The sequence below is a fragment of the Podarcis vaucheri genome (genome assembly GCF_965113315.1).
Source record: "Podarcis vaucheri genome assembly, chromosome: 12".
Classification (NCBI taxonomy): domain Eukaryota; kingdom Metazoa; phylum Chordata; class Lepidosauria; order Squamata; family Lacertidae; genus Podarcis; species Podarcis vaucheri.
Genome location: NC_138750.1, coordinates 43,404,744 through 43,426,433, shown reverse-complemented (window position 1 = coordinate 43,426,433; position 21,690 = coordinate 43,404,744). Strand labels below are relative to the sequence as shown.

General features: G+C 40.2%; 1 protein-coding gene across 1 annotated transcript in view; it reads left to right on the top strand.

Moving 5' to 3' along the window:
• The window catches only part of LOC309515705 (protein adenylyltransferase SelO-like), a 22,949-nt gene extending 1,491 nt beyond the window's left edge, over positions 1–21,458 (top strand). The window contains 20 exon segments of the mRNA XM_082193797.1: positions 7–267; positions 1,233–1,270; positions 1,272–1,352; positions 3,718–3,846; positions 4,181–4,245; positions 4,733–4,789; positions 6,607–6,705; positions 8,990–9,057; positions 10,018–10,105; positions 11,685–11,754; positions 12,525–12,597; positions 13,729–13,812; positions 14,301–14,430; positions 15,277–15,321; positions 15,426–15,507; positions 15,598–15,690; positions 17,205–17,284; positions 18,807–18,850; positions 20,932–21,011; positions 21,247–21,458. Coding sequence (XP_082049923.1) covers positions 54–267; positions 1,233–1,270; positions 1,272–1,352; positions 3,718–3,846; positions 4,181–4,245; positions 4,733–4,789; positions 6,607–6,705; positions 8,990–9,057; positions 10,018–10,105; positions 11,685–11,754; positions 12,525–12,597; positions 13,729–13,812; positions 14,301–14,430; positions 15,277–15,321; positions 15,426–15,507; positions 15,598–15,690; positions 17,205–17,284; positions 18,807–18,850; positions 20,932–21,011; positions 21,247–21,369 — 1,743 coding nt within the window. The 5' untranslated portion in view covers positions 7–53 and the 3' untranslated portion in view covers positions 21,370–21,458.
• Positions 21,459–21,690: the final 232 nt, after the last annotated feature.

The following is a 21,690-nucleotide window of genomic DNA, read 5'->3' as shown; positions in this document are numbered from 1 at the left end:
TTTTAGTTCCGTAGAAAGTTGAGACCTCATTAAGAAAAGTTCTAGGACTCAGTATGTCAAGGTACGGTGCAGCTCTGGCATTTCCCATTTGGTTAATGCTGGTGTGTCAGTCTGGCTGCTGCCTCGTGGACTCTATAACCGCTGCAAGTGGTTTTAGTCAGGTGCATGATTACATCAACAAATCAAACTGGGATCAAGACTATTGTGAAAGAAAAAGAAAAGTATCTCATTTTGGTGGCTGGAGACTTTCCACAGAAAAATTCACAGGTACTTTTCAACTAGTGGCATACTAATATAATATTTTGCATACAGCATATTAAAAAAGAAAAAACTGGGCAGAATTACTTGTAAAGGTCACCTTATCTGGATGAACATTTTGCCTGATTACATAATATCTGAACACCAGAGAGAATTAGCTGTGCTTAAGTTTCACCGGAACAAGAAAAGAATTACCGGATTTTTCGCTCTATAAGACGCACCAGACTACAAGACGCACCTAGTTTTTGGAGGAGGAAAACAAGGAAAAAAATATTCTGAATCTCAGAAGCCAGAACAGCAAGAGGGATCGCTGTGCAATGAAAGCAGCAATCCCTCTTGCTGTTCTGGCTTCTGTGATAGCTGCGCAGCCTGCATTCGCTCCTTAAGACGCACACACATTTCGCCTTGCTTTTTAGGAGGGAAAAGGTGAGTCTTATAGAGCAAAAATACGGTATTTTCGGGACCTGTTGATTCAAATGTGATTTATATACGGCTCCCAAAAGCTCAGGTGGGCATAGTCTGTCATTTATTGTGGTCTCAGCCAACCTCCCGAATCTTCCAGCAACTGGAGAGAGGATCTTCTTTAATTTGCTGAGTACAGAGGAGATAAGAAACACTTTCTTTTCTTACTTTTTCCAAACAGCGGGGCAAATGCAAGCTTTGGGGGAAGGGTGCTGCCAGGTGTTCTACTTAGCAGATGACTGGGGACACTTGTTAGTGGCAAATGAGTTTGCAGCCACTGCTGCATTTAAGTGTGCGTCACTTTCCCTGGGTTTGAATCAACAGCACTACTTTTTAATATATATTTCGAGTAGCAGTAATTCAGGAGCTAAAACTCTGTTGGTTTTCATTGTCAAAAACTCCACATCATTAGCTGCAGTTCACAAACAGGAATCTGTTGTTTTTTAGTCAAATGACTAATACAGCTAGTCCTCAGGAATGGTATGTGAAAATATTTTGCTTGTTCCTTTTAGCCACACTTCCCATTGATCATATTCAAGAGAATTATATTTCGTGAAGTGCGAGACGTCATTTTTTCATTTGTCTACCCTACACCATTTAAATCCAGAGTTCTGCTTGTAGCTGTCTCAAAGGTTAGGCTTCATTTTATTTATTTTGGAATTCCTCTAACTGTGTGATGCAAGGTTGCTGATTTGCAACTTTTAGAAAATATTAGGAATCTGTTGAGTACACAAAATTTAAGCTGCATAGCATATTGAATAGAATTATATTGCGGCCCAGTTTGCATTGGGCGTATTGAAACTTCTACATTCGTCATTCAGCTCCTTGCCAGAAAACTTTCTAGAACATTTGCGAAGATCTCTTAAAATCCCCCACCTCTGCGCTGGTGGAACTCAGTGCATAGCACACTGGTGGAACTCAGTGCATAGGACGTAGGTGTGGAAGTAATTATTCTTTATCTTACAGAAGAGATCAAACACCACCCTTTTTTGTTCTTTCTCACCTCCCTTTTCACTTCAGATCAATGCCCCAAGGCTTCAAACTGAGTAATTTATTGAGTTTACTCAAGTCCAAAGCTCCAATGACACACGAAAGATTTGTACTGCATGTATTCCAGCTCAGAAACACCTCCGGGGTTCATGTGTTATTCCTGCCTCCTTCCCTTCTCATGCAACAGGCATGTCCAACTCCCAAGAGACTGCAGTCTACTCCCACTATAAAAAAACCTGGCAGTGATCTACCTATTGGATTGACCAAAGTTGTTGAGCTTTTTGGGGGGAGGAAGACCCAAAGTTATGGCTACTAGATGTCCCCGTTTTCCGGGGACAATCCCCGGATTTACAAATCAGTCCCTGGACAAAATCCGTCCCTGGAATGTCCCCTGATTTCATTTAATATCCCCAGATTTATATTTTAAGTGTTGTAGATTTATTAGTAGGGAATGAATATTGTGTGATTGGTTCAGCGGCACAAGACACAATATATAGGGACTTTTGGCGAGGCAAAATGGCAGGCGCCACAGCAGCGAGTAGCTCCTGAAGCCAGCCAGAGCCAACTGCGCTACCAGGCTGGCTCCGGGCTGCTGAGACTGCCACTGCCGCCGCCACTGCCAAGGGGGAACCAGGGACGCCCGGCGCGTCAGCTGGGGGAACCGCTGACCACCCCACCCCCCGTGACCCAAAACGAGCTGGGAGCGAGAGCACCCGGCCACCTGCCCAGCGGCACTCTGGGGCCAGGAAAACCCCGGAGCTGACGCAGGGTGAAGGAGGAGAGGAGAAGGAAGAGAAAGAGGAAGGAGAAAAAAGAGGGGAGCCCCGACCTTGCCGCGCTGCTGCTGCCGCCGCCACTGAGGAAGAGAGGTAGGAGAGCACCAGGAGGACAAGGAGAGAGAGCCCAGGTTTCTCTCTTTTTTTAAAAAAAAAAGTGTGCCCGGATTCTTTGACAAAAATCTGGTAACCTTACCCAAAGTGGTTGAGCTTTTTTTTGAGGGAGGAAAAACCAGTAGATTGCAATCAACCTGTTAGACATGCTTGTCATACAAGCACTGCATCTCTCTTCTTTGCTGTTTAGCACTACACCTGCATTGGAGTTTTCACCACAGTTAGCACCAAACCAGTTTGCAACCACAGGTGAAAAAAAGATGTGTAAACTCTGATTTTTGAAAAGGTGTGATTCTAATCAACATTGTTTTCAAAATAAAAGGGAAGGAGGAAAGGTGTGTATTAGAGGGGAAGAGGGGTGTGTGTGAGCCCAGTGAGTGCGCTCCCAATCTCCTTAATTTTTATGGGGCCTGATTTACATATTCCACAAGCTGTTGACAGAAAGGATGCTTTTCTTTTTTTACTATAATTACAACTAAGAGGAAAAGAAAAAGACTACACTGCTGGTGGAGTACAGAGAGGAGATGCCACATGGCTCTTTGGCAACTGTTGTGCTGAAAATGTGACATGAATTTCCATTTGAGTCTGGGTGCATCACTTTTTGTGTATTATAAGGTAAAGGGACCCCTGACCATTACTTCCAGTCGTGACTGACTCTGGGGTTGCGGCGCTCATCTCGCTTTATTGGCCGAGGGAGCCGGCGTACAGCTTCCGGGTCAAGTGGCCAGCATGACTAAGCTGCTTCTGGCAAACCAGAGCAGCGCACGGAAATGCCGTGCTTTACAATTCTCATCCCATTAAGCCCACACAGTAATCCTATGAGTGAAGCTGAGGACACTGAACTTTAGCACTGGAGGTGCTCCAGTTTCTCACATAATTGCAAACCTATTGCAGTGACTAAATACAGTGCCCAACTGTTGCTAGCCTTGCCCTAGGCAATAGATGGATTCAGCTCACTGTGTTCTTGATAAATAGAATGTGTGTTATGAGAGGAGGGAGGAGTAGCAGCCGGGGAGATAGATATAGATATAAAAAATCACTAATTAAGTGGCATTTCCAACTATAAGGAATGTCTTTTGTATTCTAAGTGATTTCTGTGTTGTCATTCTCCATCCAGGAAGTCTTGGAAGATATTTTGGACCTGGATATGTCCATCTCAGACTCAGAGGACTTTATACAGCTTGTCACTGGTGCAAAAATTGCCTTGGGATCTCTGCCTCTGGCCCACAGATATGGTGGCCATCAGGTCAATAATAATACTTGCTCTATCTTACCCGAGCTTGAGCTCCTCTGCCTTGACTTACAGTCTGCAAATATTTCAGGAATTCCATCTCTGATTCCTATTATTGCCCTACTTCTCTGTCAAGATAGAACAGAACAAAATATAACTTGGCTAACACCGCTCCAATTTGTTGCTATGTCTCTGAAGCATGCTTGTAGGAAATTTGCAGGACTTGTTTTTCTAACATGTTGAATCTAACCATCACCAGAAGATTTAGGAATGATTTTCCGGTTATAAATCTGTTGTAAATAATACCGCATAGTGACTGGGATTTTTAAATTTCTTCTTTCCTTGTTAGTTTGGTAGCTGGGCAGGTCAGCTGGGTGACGGAAGAGCCCATTTGATTGGTGTTTATACAAACAGGTACTGCATTCTTCTTTTTGAATAGTTGGTCTCTAAATGATATATGGCTGGCACTGATTTTTCAGAAAGTACATTAAGAAATATTACTGCTGATAATTAAAATACTGACCAGACACAAATGCTGTGGTTTGCTGTTTGTTCTGATTTAAAGCTAAGGAGCAGGTTTTGTGGCTGTCAAATTCCTGGCTCCAAATGAATTGGGTACTGATTTCTCACAGACACGCACTTTACACCCACCCTCATCAGCTGACATCACCATCCATCCAAGTGATAGGCAGGTGATTTTTTTTCCCTTAGGGTAACCAAATTCGTTGAGCTTTGTTGAGGCGAATTCCAAGACATGTCCTGGAAAATCAGGGTGTATGGCAGCCCTACCCAGCCCCTGTTTTATAGTGTTCATAGCTAAGGGAAGATTTAAATCTGGGACTTCCGGGCTACTGCACTGTATCAGTACCTCAATATTACTAATGCCAATGGTTTTTTGCAGGTTTGGTGACAGTTGGGAACTGCAGCTGAAAGGTTCAGGAAGGACTCCGTATTCTAGGTTTGTCATGTGTTTTGTGTTTTATTCTGTATTCACCCCTGATAGCTCTTGGTCTTGTTTCTGTTTGAAACCTTTCATTTCAATGGCCAGCTTAAAAAACCATCCCAACCTCAAAGTACAAGATTATCTGTCTGCATGAAACTGTAGCACGTAGCACCCCTTTGTTTAAGTCATCAGGAGCAAAAGAATTTTGTCTTATGTTTTGACGATCACTGCCATAACCTGTTTATTTATTTAAGAAGGACCAGATAAATTAATGGGGCCTGGGTCAATTAGTCAGCATTACCCATGATAGCTAGAAGGCAGCATACCTTTTAATGTTAACTACCGGGAGGTAACATCATACGAGTTTTGGGGAGCTCTTACTGTCTTGCATTGCCAGGGAATTAGGGGAAATCACATTAATGCTGAGCAGAGAACTATAGGAGTCCTGAGGATTTTGGAGGATTTGTGGAGGTATGCAGGTTCTTTATAGTCTAGATATGTAAGTGGGGTAGGGCCAGGGGAGGGTGATTTCATTTGAACATGTTTCTTAGGGTGATGTTAGTTGCACACTTGCTACCTTTTTAAGAGCTGAAACTGCTATTCTCTGGTAGAAATAAGGATTCACATGCCACTTTTAAATTCCTGCTTTATATGATGCCTATGCCTGGGAAGAGGTTTCCAAATGTTTTTTGCTGAAACAAGTTTAGCCTAGCATGGCAAAATTAAAACATCAGGAGCTGGAAGATAGTTCAAATGATAAAGACCGCTTAGCAGTAAGTGGCGGTTGCAGCCCAGCGTGGGCCACAGTGGTGCCAAAGCGTTCGCTGATTTCAGGTGCACACCCAATGCCTATGCCAAGACCTACTTACATCCGTAATCAATAAAGTTGTGGCCTATTTAATCCCAAAGCGATGGTCCTGTGATTCTTTCCTCTTCTCACGTTAGCTTATGAAACCTAGCTTATGAAACCTAGCTTATGAAAATAACTACCATGCTTCCTTCTCTGCAAGCTCCCTGTTCTGTTTTGTGCCACATGCTGTCTTCTAAATTGTGCAAAGCAAGGTAATTTTGGGGTGAATTGGACTTTCAGCTGTTTGATTTTACCGGCCTGCATTTCTTGAGCACCGCTCAGATTCGCTCAGGGCCTACGGTGCCAAACATTACATGTAACTAAGGATAGGTAAATTGATGCCATCTTTGCAAGTTTTCCCTTTTCCAGAATTTCACATTAATCTACAAACTTTTTTAAAAAGGTTCTCTCAAAATCCATTTATAAACATGTATTTCCTATTTTTCCTACTTAAGAGGAGATCTTTAGCCCAGTTTTTAACTGGCTTTCTATATAGAATTACATAGAATCATGGAGTAGGAAGGAACAACGAGGGTTATCTAGTCCAACCCCCTGCAATGCAGGATTCTCCTGCCCAACACAGGACTCGTACCTACAACCTTGTTTTAAACTGCTTAATAGCATGTGCTTTCATTTTCTTAATACACATTTCTTGTTTGGTGGTTGTAATAGTTTTATTTGTTTTATAATTGTATACATTATTGTTGTGATCCACCCTGGGACCTTGCAGTGAAGGACAGGTAATAAATCTAATAAATAAATATTATTTTTAAATATGTGTTTTGATGTGTTTAAACTTTCATGAAATGCATTGCAGCATTAGGAGAAATGTGTAGTCTGTAGATAGCTGATAGTTGCCAAGATGAAGTTCCTCAATCATCCCTATATCAGAATCCCTTGCCCACTCAAGCATTTACTTTTTTTCTTTTCCTAATTCAAAAGGAAAGGGTAGTGTTTATATTCCTAGTTTTCCTCTCCACAGGAATGGGGACGGCAGAGCTGTGCTCCACTCTTCTGTTCGAGAATTCTTAGGAAGTGAAGCTATGCATTATCTTGGAATTCCTACAAGCAGAGCAGCTAGGTACTGTATGCATGTTTGTACTTCCTTTAGAATCTGATCTGATGCTTACTTGATTCCACTTACATCAGGAGGAGACCACTCATGTACTGTGTCTTGTGGGCTTTTTGGCTTGCGCCCGAGAAATCCAATCTGCCTTCTGCTCAATCTTTGTAAATATGAAGTAGATTTTGTTTGTATGAGTGTTGTGCTCACCTGCCTGTAATTTCTGATGGGGCGCAACGTATTCATTTACTGCCATTTTGTGACATCGTTTTGTTTAGCTTTTACACTTTTCACAAAGTTAAGAAGAGTTCGCAAACAGCAGCTCCACGCTACTTCACTGCAACTCCATCTAATATTGCACTTACACCATGTGAGATGCCTTGCTATTGTTGCCGAATTGTTAAGTATGTGATATTGCTGACATTTGGGGGGCATTCAGTATGTGGTTATCAAGGCCCTTTCTGATTGCCTGTGCAGGTTTTTGGCTTGCTGAGAACATGCAGAACTCTCTCTCCAGCATCAATCAGGAAACAAATTTTTGCTTGTAGAAGAGACAAATGACCTATTGGAAAACCTGCTTAATTGCTTCGGCAGAAGGTCTTGCAAACTCAGTGACTGATGCAAAACCCATGAGGCTGTTACAACCCTCGTTGGAAGATGCTGTGACAGGCTGTTTGTTTCAAAGACAATAGCCAGCGTGAACTTGGTGTACCAAGTTCGCTGAGTTCAGGAGATTGCTTGGCCTTCGTGCTTAGCCTGCTGTTTTTGAAACTCTCGGTGTCCTGGTAAGGCCGTGTGGGGGAGGAGGGCAGTACTCCAGAAAGCTTTCCAGACTTCTTTTCATAAATATTTAACTCAAATAACCCCAGCTGATCACTAGATTGCTGGCAATAGGAAGCCGTCATATCTCAGCTCTTACGGTTAATTGACAACGTTCTTGCTGAGTCTTGGCAGAAGTGTGGGAAAGAGCATGTAATTTATCCAAAAACACCCTGGAGATGGGCCCACTCTATTAGCTCTGTGTTCCTGTGTTGCCAACAGGAAGCTCCATTCACAGAGTGATGCTAGAAGGGAAAACATTCTTATGCGTAACCTTCATGCTTTGAAGATTGGGGGTTTCTGGAACAGAGTACAGGAAGTCAGTGGAGTGAAGCCACGCACATGGTGTTGGGTGATGAATATTCATGGTGTGCTCCAGACCGATCATAGGATGCTTAAGCACTGCAAATGTTGGGAGCTGGGAGCAAGGAATATGTTTCCCCCCAAACTTTAGCATTTGTTTTTAGGCATCTGTGTGGCATCTGCCTCTATCTGCACCTGTTCTTACGGGACGTATGAACTAGTGCATCTACCAGTGTGCTTCTACGGCTAGAGAACTGGTTTTGAAAGGTCCAGAACTTGAAGTCCCATCTTCCTTATAGCTTCACTTGGAGGCCTTAGGCAAACAATCAAACTGGTAAAATGGGATTAATTACGAAGAAAGGCTTGCAAAGCAATTGAAGTACAAATATGGCAATAATAATAATAATAAATGCAGGTAGTAGCATCTCCCTTTGGTTTGCTCCTTCTCCTTCTGCTATATGTTGCCAAACAACTTTTATTTGAATGGCCTGGATTGAAGACATCCATAACAGCTTGATAAGCAAAAAATAACAACGTTGAAGTGCTTTCTGCATAGTCACAGAAGTACAGGGTTCTTTGTGCCGCCACATTTCCACCATCCTGTCTCTCCTGTGTGTAGGCTTGTATGAAGAAATGAAAACTGATAGGGCATCTGGCTTGCATGCAGATGGTCACAGATTCAGCCACTGGCACCTCCAGGCAGGGCTGGGAATGTTCCCTGTTTGAAACCCTGAAGAGCTGCTCCCAGTCAGTGTAGGCAATGCTAGCTAGATTGACCAATGATCTGACTCAGTTTAAAATTGCTTCAGTTTAAAATTGCGGGACCTGACATCTTTCCGCAGGGCCTGCAAGACAGAGTTGTTCCGCCAGGCCTATGGTCAGGGCGCAGCCTGACTCCCTCCTCTGGCAACCTGAAAAGAATTTTGCTTAATTGGTTGCCATCAATTTGATTTAATTAATTTTTACAATGAAATATTTTTAGATTGTGTGATTATTTGACTGATTATTTGATTGTTGTTAGCCGCCCTGAGCCCGGCTTCGGCTGGGGAGGGCGGGATATAAATAATAATAATAATAATAATAATAATAATAATAATAATAATAATAATTATTATTATTATTTATGTCAAGCAACTTTAAGGTGTTTCATACTAATGGCTCATTTTCTCTTTTTGCACAGTTTAGTTGTGAGTGACGACGACGTGTGGAGGGATCGGTTCTACAACGGGAATGTTAAGAAAGAAAGAGGTAACTCCTGCATTTCAGATTACTATTTGGAATACTGTCATTGTATCAAACTCATTTATTAGAAAATACAAAACACAGTTATATAGGCAAAAGAAAAAGAATGAAGAAAGAAGAACCAAGAAGACCCTTTATCACATTTATGTTGTACAATTCATATCATTTATCTGCACATACCAAGGCAGATTCCCCCAGCCCTCACCTGGGTCTCCCAGTCTCCCACCCTGAGAGATCCTTCCCACCCTGCCTTTTTTTGCAGGCACTTCCCACCTCCAACTGTCTTGTTCCTGTGTGTACCCTCCTTAATTCACAATAAAGGAATCTTGTTATAAGCTAAAAAGAAAAAGGAACTCCTGCCTCCCTAACAGTTATCTATAAAAGCATTTATTCTAAATATTCAACATATGCACTCCAGAATAATCACAGCTGGATTTAAAATCCAGACTTTTTCCCCCCTTCAGCAAGATGGCACTTTACCTAGATTTCCCTCTCAAGCCAAGCGCTAAGATTTTAACTACTCAGACAGCACAAGAGGACTCTCACAGTAATTTTCTAATAATGCAAATTAGTATTCATCCAGCTTCTATGTCCAGTTTCTTATAAATCCTTTTTAAAACAGTTCCAACAGATCTCTACCAAGCCATAATCCAAAATTATTGTCTGTTTTAGACTGTTTTGTTTGCTGGCTTCTTCTCTGTATGCTACTGTTCTCTTATATTTGTCATCTTTGAAAGTCATCACTCGGCAAAGCCATAGTTAAGATGAACCACAGTATAGAGTTCAGATGTATTGCTAACCTGTGATTAATCAAAAGTTAAAAGAGACAGCATGTACTGGCTCCATCCATTGACGTGAGTGGGCAAATCTACAAGCACAGAAGTTCTGAATGCAAATGGAAGCACATCTAGGACTCTGGAACAGAGTGCATTTTTATTTATTGACATGCATATACTTGTATTTCAGGTGCTATAGTTCTGCGTGTTGCCAAATCATGGTTTCGAATAGGATCATTAGAAATTTTAGCTCATTCTGGAGAACTGGATTTGTTAAGGTTAGAATGAAAGTATTTATTTATTGGATCAGTTTTTACTTCTGGATAATTTAATAAAATAGTGGGGTTCTAAAAGGCTACATATGCACAGGGACCTTTCAGCCTTCCCCTTCTTAACACAGGCTTGTGCATCTCCTGAAAATCTGGCCGAGAAGGGGACTCTGTAGAGAGGCATTCTATGATGTATAGGGGGCTGCCACCATATGGAAATATTAGAATACACGCACACTTGCATGGGGCAGTGCATGGAAATGCTTAGCACTCACACACAGGCCTCTTTGGATCCTGACCAATATAAATGTTGAAAAGAACTTCAGAGTTTTAGATACCAGTTCTTTGGGACACACACAGGTGTACCTGCATCCTGTTTTTAGGCAAGCAGGCAATGGATAGATTTGCAGCCCTCCAAAGTACTAATTTATGGGCACTGGTAACATGCAATTCCATTTTAAATTGTGGAATGCCTTTCACAATACAGAGTTATTGTAAAAAATGTGTATGGCAAATATTTTTCCCTGTATAGAGGCCATTGCATATACTTGATACTATGTTTTCCACGAGTCAGTGTTGAAATAAGCATTTACAACTACTGCAAATTCTTGTATGGCCTGTGAAGTTACTGATATTATTGGCTTTTTAATGAGATACTAAAGGGCTCGCATTCATCCACTGGGTTTTTTGGGTTTTCTTTTAAATAGCACAGGCGTCCCCCTCCCTCCTCCAACTCAGTGGCATTTCAGTTGTGTTTTACAGCTCCTCTCAGTTTCAAAAGTCTTTTGTCATGCTGCAGTTCAAAAACATCCAAGTCCAGAACACTCATAGCCAAGTGGAACAGACTGAGCACTTGGATCCTGACCCAAAACAATTTGTTCAACAGTATATGGATTGTTGCATGGATTCAAACATAGAAGGCTAGAAAATTTCCAAGAGCCAGCATCAGATTTTCAGGTGCCGGTCTTGTACAAGGAGTGGGGAAATGCAAAACATTTAGTTGATAGTTCAATAGCATAAAATGTAGTGCTAGCAGCCACCTGGGTGTTAACTCTCAAAAGTCTCCAAAACCACACTGCTTGTTCCATCCCAATAAGATATAAAATCTCACTTGAGGGAACCATATGTGGCTAAAAACTTAGTATGGACTTGCAATCTGGCTATAGAAAAAATGCTTCTTATTAAAGAGTGTATACAGTGGTACCTCGGGTTAAGTACTTAATTCGTTCCGGAGGTCCGTTCTTAACCTGAAACTGTTCTTAACTTGAAGCACCACTTTAGCTAATGGGGCCTCTCACTGCCGCTGTGCCGCCGGAGCACGATTTCTGTTCTCATCCTGAAGCAAAGTTCTTAACCCGAGGTAATATTTCTGGGTTAGCGGAGTCTGTAACCTGAAGCGTATGTAACCTGAAGCGTATGTAACCCGAGGTACCACTGTATTTCATACAACCCAATTTAACTTTTATAGGTAGGCGTAGGCACCTAAAGGAATATTTCCAAGTATCAGATATAATCTTAAACAGGGTAATTCCTTCAGTGTTGTTTTGAAATTGTCTTTGATGGAAGAAACTCTTCATTTGTAATTTAGGATGCTGTTAGACCATGTCATAGATGAGCACTTTCCATCAATAGACATGAATGATTCAAACAGATATCTGGTAAGTCTTTCTGCTTTTGTGAACACAGCAACGGCAACAACAAAAGAAGAATATGTAATCTATGATTTATTGACAAATCCAAACTTGCCTTCAATTTAAAAGGGCATTAGAACTTAGTGTATGCTGTCTATTATCTCTGTTTAATATGTATTTAAGCAATAACATATAAAGAATGCAAAAGTGACATCATCTCTATCCAGGAGGTTTACAGTTTATGGGCCACACCAGACATGATGTGGGAAAAGCATGATCAGTTTCATCTTGTTTATTTATTTTTATTACAAACCCCAGTTAGCCCTTTGAAGAATGTGGAAGTAGCACTGGGGGGGGGGGGGATTGTTTAACTTCATCTTGGACACTGTTTTCTCAGGGCTCATCCACATTCTCTTTGTCCTGTTCCCGCTACCCTACCCCAATTTGTCCTGTGATTTCTAGACACAGGAAACCTGGCCGACAATTGTTCCAATTCTGCAGTAAACAGCAGGTCTTTTCAAGGAAAGTTGCAGGACAAAAGGAAAACCTATTGGACCTGAGCCTAGAAATCATGGGACACGTGGAAGTGTAGATGACCCCCCAGTCTCAGCTCCTTCTTCCCCCATGAAAAGCAAAAACCCTGCTCTTAGTTTCCCTGGGCTGCAGAACTGAAGGGCAACACAGCTCCACGTTGTGTCTAAACCACTCTTGAAAAATATATTTGTACGTTTCCCCATCTTGGGCCCTGCACAATTTTCCTAAAACAACTTTCATGGTAAAATTGTGTTTGATTTCAGGCCTTCTTCTCTAGAGTAGTGTCTGAGACTGCAGGTCTGATTGCCTTGTGGATGTCAGTAGGCTTTGCTCATGGTGAGATAATGTTTTTGGTACTGTGTTGTTGCTTTGTGAGTGAAGGGTATGAAATATTTAGATTCTGTCGAAAAATACAAACAGGGTGTAGTCTTTCCCAGCCCCCCCCAAACCTACATAGTGAGCCTCTTTATAATGAGTCAGACCATTGGTCCAGTACGGTCTGCACTGACTAGCAGTTGCTCTCCAGGACTTCAACAAAGGTCTCTCCTAGCCTTATCTGGAAAAACCAGGGATTGAACCTGAGATCTTTTACATGCACAGTCACAGCCTTTTCTTACAACCTGGTGCCTGGCTGGCGCCTCATTCCTGAAGAGTGTGTGTGTGTGTGTGTGTGTGTACTCATTAATTGTTTTCAGCCATTTTGGGATACACATCGGGAGGGTGTCAAAATGGTTGACTAACTATGTGAATAAACCAGATTTGCATGGAATAAAACTAAATTAAGAAAAACATGTTGGACTGGATCCAACATAAACTAGTTGTAGGTTGGGGTCCCCATTGAAATTAGTGGGATTTAAGTTCATATTGACTTATCTTTTCACATTGATTTCAGTGGGGCCCTAACTTTAAGCTGTTTACAGTTAAGGAAAATACAACATTGTCCTTTTCTAGTAAGGTTGGGAAAAAATATCTATTGGAAAATGGGATTGTACCTCAAGTACAATGTTTGCAAAAAACATACTGCTCATTCCATGTAGAACTATGTAATAAGAATAATTTATTTTTTATATGCCCTTGCATTTGACTGGGTTGCCCCATCCACGCTGGGCAGTTTAACTGTAATAGTAAACTACTTCTTAACTATGGAATGGAGGAATGAACCTGGTTTCTAGACTGTAATTCCTGGAGAAATCTTTCAGATGGTAACACACATTTCATTTATATGAAATCAGCATTTTCTGGGATATGACATCATGCTGTTTAGATGGCAATGTTGGTCAGTTTTGAGACTGTTTTTATTATGGATTCATGCTTTTCTTTTGTGTGTGTGTAGTGATAGATGGATAGATAGTTTTTGTTTTTTTGTTTTACTATTATTTTTTATTGCATATTGTGTTGTAAGCTGCCTTATTTTCCAATATGGAGGGAAAGCATACCTGAAATAAATAAATGTTGTTTAATTTTTAGGTGTGTGCAATACAGATAATTTCAGCCTGTTAGCCATAACTATAGATTATGGTCCATTTGGTTTTATGGAGTCTTATGACCCAGGTATGTATAGCCTAAGTGAATGCAGTATTATTTTGGGGATATAAAGTAGTAAATAATTTAAAAATTACAGAATTTGACTAGATCTGTATACATTCACTTATAATGCATTGTTTCTTTAATTTCTGGGCTTTATATGGATTTGAGCAGTAAAAGGATTTAATAGGATTGGAAGAAATGGAGGAGAAAGGTCAAGGAGATGGGAGTAAGAACTGCTGTTGTGAAGGATCTCTGTTTTGTTTTTCTGCATTTGAAATAAGAAAATAACTCATTGCCATCTTTAAGCTTGTATGCTGACAATGTATCCTTTCCTTTGGCAAATATCAGACCTTGGCTAATCCAGTGTAAACTAATATCCTGGTGTTTAGAGACTTCTATGCAAAATATTTTAGTGCCTACAGGACTTTTTGTTAGTTGGCATCAACACGAAATACGATTTTACTCAAATATGTTAAGGTTGGTTGTTTATTTTGAATATTACTTTGTTTCAGATTTCGTCCCAAACACATCTGATGATGAAAGACGGTATAAAATAGGAAACCAGGCAAATGTCGGACTGTTTAATCTGAACAAGCTGTTACAGGCTCTAAACCCTTTATTGGCTCCCAGACAAAAGCAGCTGTAAGTAATCCTTAAAAGTGTCTTCATGCTTAAAAGAGCTCGTGAGATGAGACATTCTTTAATGACCATATGTGCTAAACAAAAAAGGAGGGCTTTGGGGAAGTGGGGAGTTTGTTTTTTAAACCAAGCTATTATTATTATTTAGACCATGCTAGTCTTGCAAAAAAAAAAAAAAAGGAAAATAAAAGATGGCCTTTATGATGGGTGGTAAACGGTCTCTACATAATTACAGAGGTTTTTCCCCCATAAACTGGGCCCCAGAATTGCTGCTGTCAGCCAATCTGGGAAGACAAAACAGAAACATCAGAAAACTAGGCAAATCCAGGAGGCAGTTTTCATGCTAAAGGTTGTTGGCTGAAATGCTGCATTGGTTTTTCTAAGAAGACAAGCCTAAGCGGCCTCATTATAATGAGATGTCACTACCTGGTGTGATAAGCAGTCAATATGTTAATACTCCCCTACCCCTTTTTTAAAAATTGATTTTTAATTTCAAGTACCAATACATACTCATGCAGCCCCATACGTGATATGATTCAAACTAATGTAGAAAAGCAGCACCAGGTCTTACATTTACTGACTTACATGTGCTTGATCTTGCAAGGTAACAGCTTCACTCATTATATAATAGTGGCAACAACAAATTAAATGTGAAATGTATCTCATGTATTGTTTGGAAAATATGCAAAGACAAAAAAGCGCAATTCAGTTGCAAAGTAATGTGTTTCCCTTCAGAATAACTATAAAATTTCTGATTTCTTTAAAAGAATGACAAAACAGAATTATAATCTGTGAGTTTTATACAAATCTAATTATTTTGCTGCAACATTTCACATTTTCTCTTTATAGGGCTTCTCAGATACTTGAGGAATACACAGAACAGTATTATAAACGGTATGTAATTGTTGGAACCCATCTTTTAAAAAGATGTCAGCATCTTAATTTTCAAAGAGTCTCTAGTTTTGTAATATTAATGCATTTATTTCCTTAACTTGCAGCTTCACAGAACTATTCAAAGCAAAATTAGGTCTCCTAGGCGACAATCAGGACGATAACTATTTGATTGCATTCCTTCTAAAAGTGAGTTTCTTTCCTTGGTTAAATATTTGAGTTGCCCTTTGACAGAAGAATTAAAGCTGAAACTGACAGAAGTCTTTTAATGTTTATTAGCTCATGGAAGATACAAAAGCGGATTTTACAATGACTTTTCGGGAGCTCAGTGAGATTTCAGAAGACCAGCTGAAGAGCATCAGCATTCCTAAGGTATTTGAGGATACATGTGAAACGGTCCTTAAACTTGAATACATCATAATGACATTAAGAGAAAATGCTCATTATACTTTTAAGATTCAATTGTGAAAGTAGGATTGGTTGGAGACTGAAACTGAAATTATGTGCAGGACTGGGTGAAAATGACTGGTTGGATACTGGGGCCTGCTTGTTTGTTTTGGGAAGAAAAGGGATAGCTGAGCTTAGTAAAACAGCTGCATGTTCCACTGTGGAGATTTTTCAGTCTCTGTTTCCATGGCAGCGCATCATGCAGGAATCTGATAGGTAAGCCAAATGGTGGGGGATGGACGGACCATCATTTGCAATGACAGTTATTACGAAGATTTTGAAGGGTTTGAGAACTTATTTTTGTTATCTCACCTTGATCCCGTATTTTGGCAGTCTGTTTCTATTAATAGGTTTAGAATAGATTGGTCCCACAAGGTATTGAGCCTTCACCTTGTCTTGATTCCACTTGCCCAGTGCAAAGCTATTTGTACATTCCCCTCCATGCTAGATGGACTCTACAAAGGAATGCACAGTCTCACCATTAGCAAGAACAGAGTAATCCCTCAGTGTTGAGTAGCTTGAACTGTGGGCTGCTGGGGCACATATTGTCCCAGCACGAGTTTCTGCAGCTCAACAGAGTGTAGAGGTTCATATAAGTCTCTGCTACCTGGGAATGTGCCTAAACTCACTTCAGCACATGGCCTGACATGTTCACCAGAAGCATAAAGAATATTTTGTCTACACGTTCTGTTTGAGCAATTGAGGGAAGTCACTATCATTGGTGGTGTGAAAGATGGAGCACTGGATACAATAAAAATACTAGCCCTGAGGATCACTCCCAGATGATAAGCTTTGTGATGCCAGATGTAATATCCTGCATGGTTAAAAGATGACCTGTTCCCAAACAAGGATTTTTTATATATTGAGAGAAAAATAAACATAGCTTATTCTGTTTTTTTGTGGAAAGAATTTGCCAGTGGCAAGTTATGTTCCCTTGCAGATAGTTCTTATTTCCAGAGAGGATCAATGGCCAAAATCCAGCACAGATATTGCAAGAATCATAAATCAATCCATCTTCCTTGCAAGAAGTTTTGCTTCCTCCCAAACCAGCATGTTTGACATTCATATATATACAGTACCCCAAAACAATTGGGATGCCTTCTTGTATGTCTTGCATTCCTTCATTTGATTTATAGGCAGGTTTCCAACATATTTAAATTACTTATTCTGGGGAACTATTTTTTGCTAGTGTGTGATTTTTGCCTAGTGAAATGATACCTGTAGCTTATAATACACAGAGAAACCACAGTTCCTGGCTTAAGGAACAGATTTTACCTTAGCTTGGTGCAGTGCTGTTGTAGATCACCAGAAATATTTGTGGAGAGTATATCACTGCTATATGCTACCCAAACAGCTGCATGTTATCCATATATTGGGAAGTGATGTGTGTATTATTATTGATGTTAAGTAATAGTGTGTGATCACTTATTTCCATGTAGGAATTTTGGGCTCTGCAAGATGTGGCTAAACACAAGCTTTTTTCCAGCTGGGTTGTGTTGTACCTCTTGAGGTTAAAAAGGTAAATAAATGCAATTCTGGACACTTACAGGTGGAGGGAATTTCAAATTTCCCCCTCCCAGATACCATATCAGGATCAGAACAGTTGTGTCGCTAACTCAGCACTCATCTTTCTATAATGGCTAGATATTAGCATTGGAGAAATAATCCTAAAATGTGTTTCTCCTCTGTGAAAATAATGCTGTTTTGATTTTTTTTTAAAGTGAGTGTGTAAACTGAAAAATATATGCATCAGATATCTTTATATCAGGTGATCATACTCATTATTGACAGGTTGGTTCTTTGATTTCTCCCAACCCTGGTAAAAACACACACAAATTCTAACCCAATTAATGCAAGCAGAAGAAATTCAATTAAGCAAACTTAGTAGTAATTATGAGAATGTTGAAGAGCTAGGATGGGAGGTGGGGAAGTGCAAAGAAATAATACCAGTGGGGCCAATCTTCCCCTTGTCCCACTGCGTTCTTGAAGTTCTTGGTTGGGCTTGCAATAACTCCTGTCTGAAATCATGGTAGTTTTGTAGCATTGTCAGTGCTAGACTGACCAATGGCCTAACTGTCTATAAGGCAACTTAGGGTTTTGCTGATAATACCCTTTGGTCTATCCATGCCAGTCATCAAATCCATATAAAAGGATCTGTAAGAAAAGCATCCCTCATGATTCTCCCCTCCCCAACCGCCCAGATTTACAAATTTGAGCATTTTCCTTCCCAACAATTGATACATATTTTTGGAGTTGCCTTTCAGTGGGCAGTGCATGTTCAAGTCTGTGCATTGTGTATTAAGTGTTTTATGTATTACTTTGAGACTTCTGTATGAAATTGACTGAATATTTAAACCAGTAGATTCCATAGGCATATTCAGTGCTTTTTTTCTGGGGGTACAGAACCCTAAACATTTTGTGAATCTTTGTACTTTTGTCCATTTACTGTATTTATTTTTTCCGATTTGAACTATAAAATGGTGGGTTTCTTGAGCCAAAATGAGAGTACCCCTAAATATTTTTTAAGAAAAAAAGCATTGGGCATATTCCGTGATCATCAGTTTCTGGTCATGAAGAATATAAACTGTTGTGAAACCTGCATAGTTCATTTTCCCCATACTTTATTAATGATGCATTTTTGTGAATAACTTTATTAATGTTGTCTTGGAAAAATAGCAAGTAGTGTATCAGTTAAATGCAGAATTGTAGACATGGGACGGAGGCTGTGGTTCAGATGTAACAATCTTAATAAACCATGATTTATTAAGATCAGAGCCTTATCAAGTATCCTAGTTAATATGTCAAGCTTTAGCCACGGTTTTCCAGTTCAGGTGTAATGCCGAATGTGATTGAAACAAACAATAATGGAAGCACTAAGGCTGCTGAACAAGGAGAAACACAAAGGAGAAGTGCATGGGCCTGATGCTTATTCTCAGTTTAATAAACCATGGTTTATCCACCTGAGATCAATATGTTTGAACCAGCCCAGAGCAAGAGGCACAAACTAATCTTCATGACCCTGTTTTGTGTGTACAATATAGGAATCCAGGTGATTCTAATTCCAAGCGAAGCAAAAGAATGACGAGTGAGTGAGTCAATAATTTATTTTCTTCTCAACAATTAAGTCACATGCTCTTCCTGTAGCCCAGATATTTCTTTCAATAGTTGTTTAACTGATGTGACATTACATCGGGTTTCCAAGCAGCTTAGACTCTTGTGATTTCCATTCCCTGAGGGCAAACATGCCCCCCCACCATTCCTGAGTTCCCATCCACTTTACACCCATGTAGAATATGCCATGTTTGCAGTAGGTATCAGGCTGGGACCTAGTGTGCTAACATGTCACATATACCATATACTTGTTTCCCTAGAGCTAACTCTGCTGGGGTGGGACTTGAAAACCAGTAGCCCCTTCCTCTTGGCTCTCTTGAGACAGAAATAATTGCCAGTTTGGGGAAAGTGAGCGATTTTACAAGAAACCTGCCTCTGTGGCACACCAGTGTAGATCAGGCGTGAGGCACCGTTTGGACTACAACTCCCATGAGTCCCAGCAAGCACGGCTAATGGTCAGGATGATGACTAGCAACACATGGCAGTCCAAAGACCCCCCACACAATTTTCATCCTGCTGTGTTCACAACCATACTACCACCAGTTTGGTTTTCTGGGCTTAGTGATTTAGTTATAAAACCTAATCTATCAAGACTAGACTACACTTTGCCTGACATCTTAGAGAGCACTGCTGGATCAGGTACACTGGACTGGATGGATCAGTGATCTCACTCGGTACATGACTCCTTATAACTTTGTCACTCGAGCTCCTAAGCCTGAATAACTCCAGATTTTCTGCACTAATTATTTCCCATGGGCTAAGGTGGTAAACATAAGGGTTGGTTGATTTATTTATTTATTTGAGCAGCACTCTGAAGCATTTGGGAAAATAGCTTTGAAAAGGAAAGCCTCATATAGCTATCATTATGCTACAGCTATATGTGCCTCTTAATGCTGCTTACCATATCGGATATAAAAAGAAACAGATTTGCCTTTCATCTCCAAAATTCATTCATCTGCCCTGCTGGCCCTGAAGAATAACAGGACTTAAAACACAGATAGTTGAACAAGCACCATCAGGTATATAATAATGTTGTATATTAATGACATTAACCTGCCAGGATTGCAGGCTTGTATTGGTTTTTCATTCCATATCTGCTTCAGGATACCTCTAGGATCCTGGAATGCCTCCAAGATCAGAGGCATTCATCATATCACAGGGAACAATTGCAACAGAGAGCGGTTGCTCCCATGACTGGCTTCTGGGCTTTGCGTAGGCATCTGTCCCAATATTACCAGACATGCACTTGATAACTGAAGTCTCGGTCTGTTTACAAGAATCTCCACTGATCCCACAATTCAGTGTAAACCTCTTTGTAGATGAGCATTTATTGTTCTGGTGGATAGATTTGGTGGTTTCATTTTCAAATGCTGTCTGACTTCTAAACCTAACCAGTTTGAGACAAGTTGGAGAAAAAAAATAAGGCTGTTTCAGAGCGCCTCACCCCATCCAGGAGCTGTAACAAATCTTTGGTTGTGATTATGTTCCTCCCAAACATTTGTTACATACACCGTGAACATTCTCGAGTGCCTTACTTGTTTTAATTTAAAGGGATTTGAAAGTGGCCACCTTTGAACTTCTCTTTCTTTGACAAGTTTCTAGTGGTGGGAAAACAAAAGGTGCATTCTTTTGCTTAAGTTAAGAATGGGAAATCAGTGCTACTTTTGAAAAGTAAAGTTATATAAAAATTGTATAACCTAGAAATAAGGATTGAGGATGAAAGAAGCCTATCATAAATTGTCCCCTTTTAAATATTTCAGATTCAGGAAAACTTGGGAACACTCTTTTCTTGAACCAGTGCAGCTGTAAGTTGTTGTGTTGTGATAATACAGGCAATTTCACACTTAATTCTAGGCACTCTGAGAGTAGCAGGGTGGTGAAGGATTTGTAAGCATGAATTTTTCTTCCTGTTTTAATGTCCATTTCTTTCAGATCCTTAATTACTTCCTCATATCGGTCTTAAGAAAAGATATGGATGTCAGTATAATAAATCTTAAGAGAAAAGCCCCTGCTGATTTTTTATATGTGCAAATAGATTCTTATTTTTGGCTACAGGTATAAATCCTAGGTACGTGCTCAGAAACTGGATGGCCGAGTCAGCTGCGCAAAAGGCAGAAAGGAATGACTTTTCTGAGGTATCTTGCTAACTTGCTTTGACTTTTTATGCTCAAGAGACTAAAGATACAGTCATCAAGGAATAGAAGCATAAACTCTACAAACCGTTGAGTGAAAAAAACCGCTTAATTGTAACCTGTGTAGAAGAGTGTATATAATCATAGAATTGCACAGTTGGGATACCAGGGTTTGTTCTGTAGTTTTGTCTGTGTATAATGCTTTTTAAAAATAATAATAATATTGTTTTACTTTCAGGTCCACCTCTTGCAGCAGATTTTGCAACACCCCTTTCAGAGGCAGGCAATGGCTGAGAGAGCTGGTTATGCACAACGCCCCCCCGCTTGGGCTAAATACATTAAAGTCAGTTGTTCATCTTGATGAAAAGAAACTGAGATCAAGATTAAATGAAGGGGTATAGCCTTCAAGTAACACCAAACGACAATAAAAGGACACCTTTAGAATTTTAATCAATCATGCACTCTGCTCCTATTCCTGTTGTGTCATTCAGTGGTTCAATTCTCCTCTTCCTCTTGCAAGATCATCCTGTTTTGGCTATACCCCTGGTATGGCCGATTACTGAACAATGTTGCCCAACCATTTCTATGTAAAATTAGCTGCCTTCTGCATTTCCTGGTCAGAAGATCAGTGGCTCCTGCAATTCCTGTAGTCTCCATTTCTCACACTTGAACTCAAGGATTT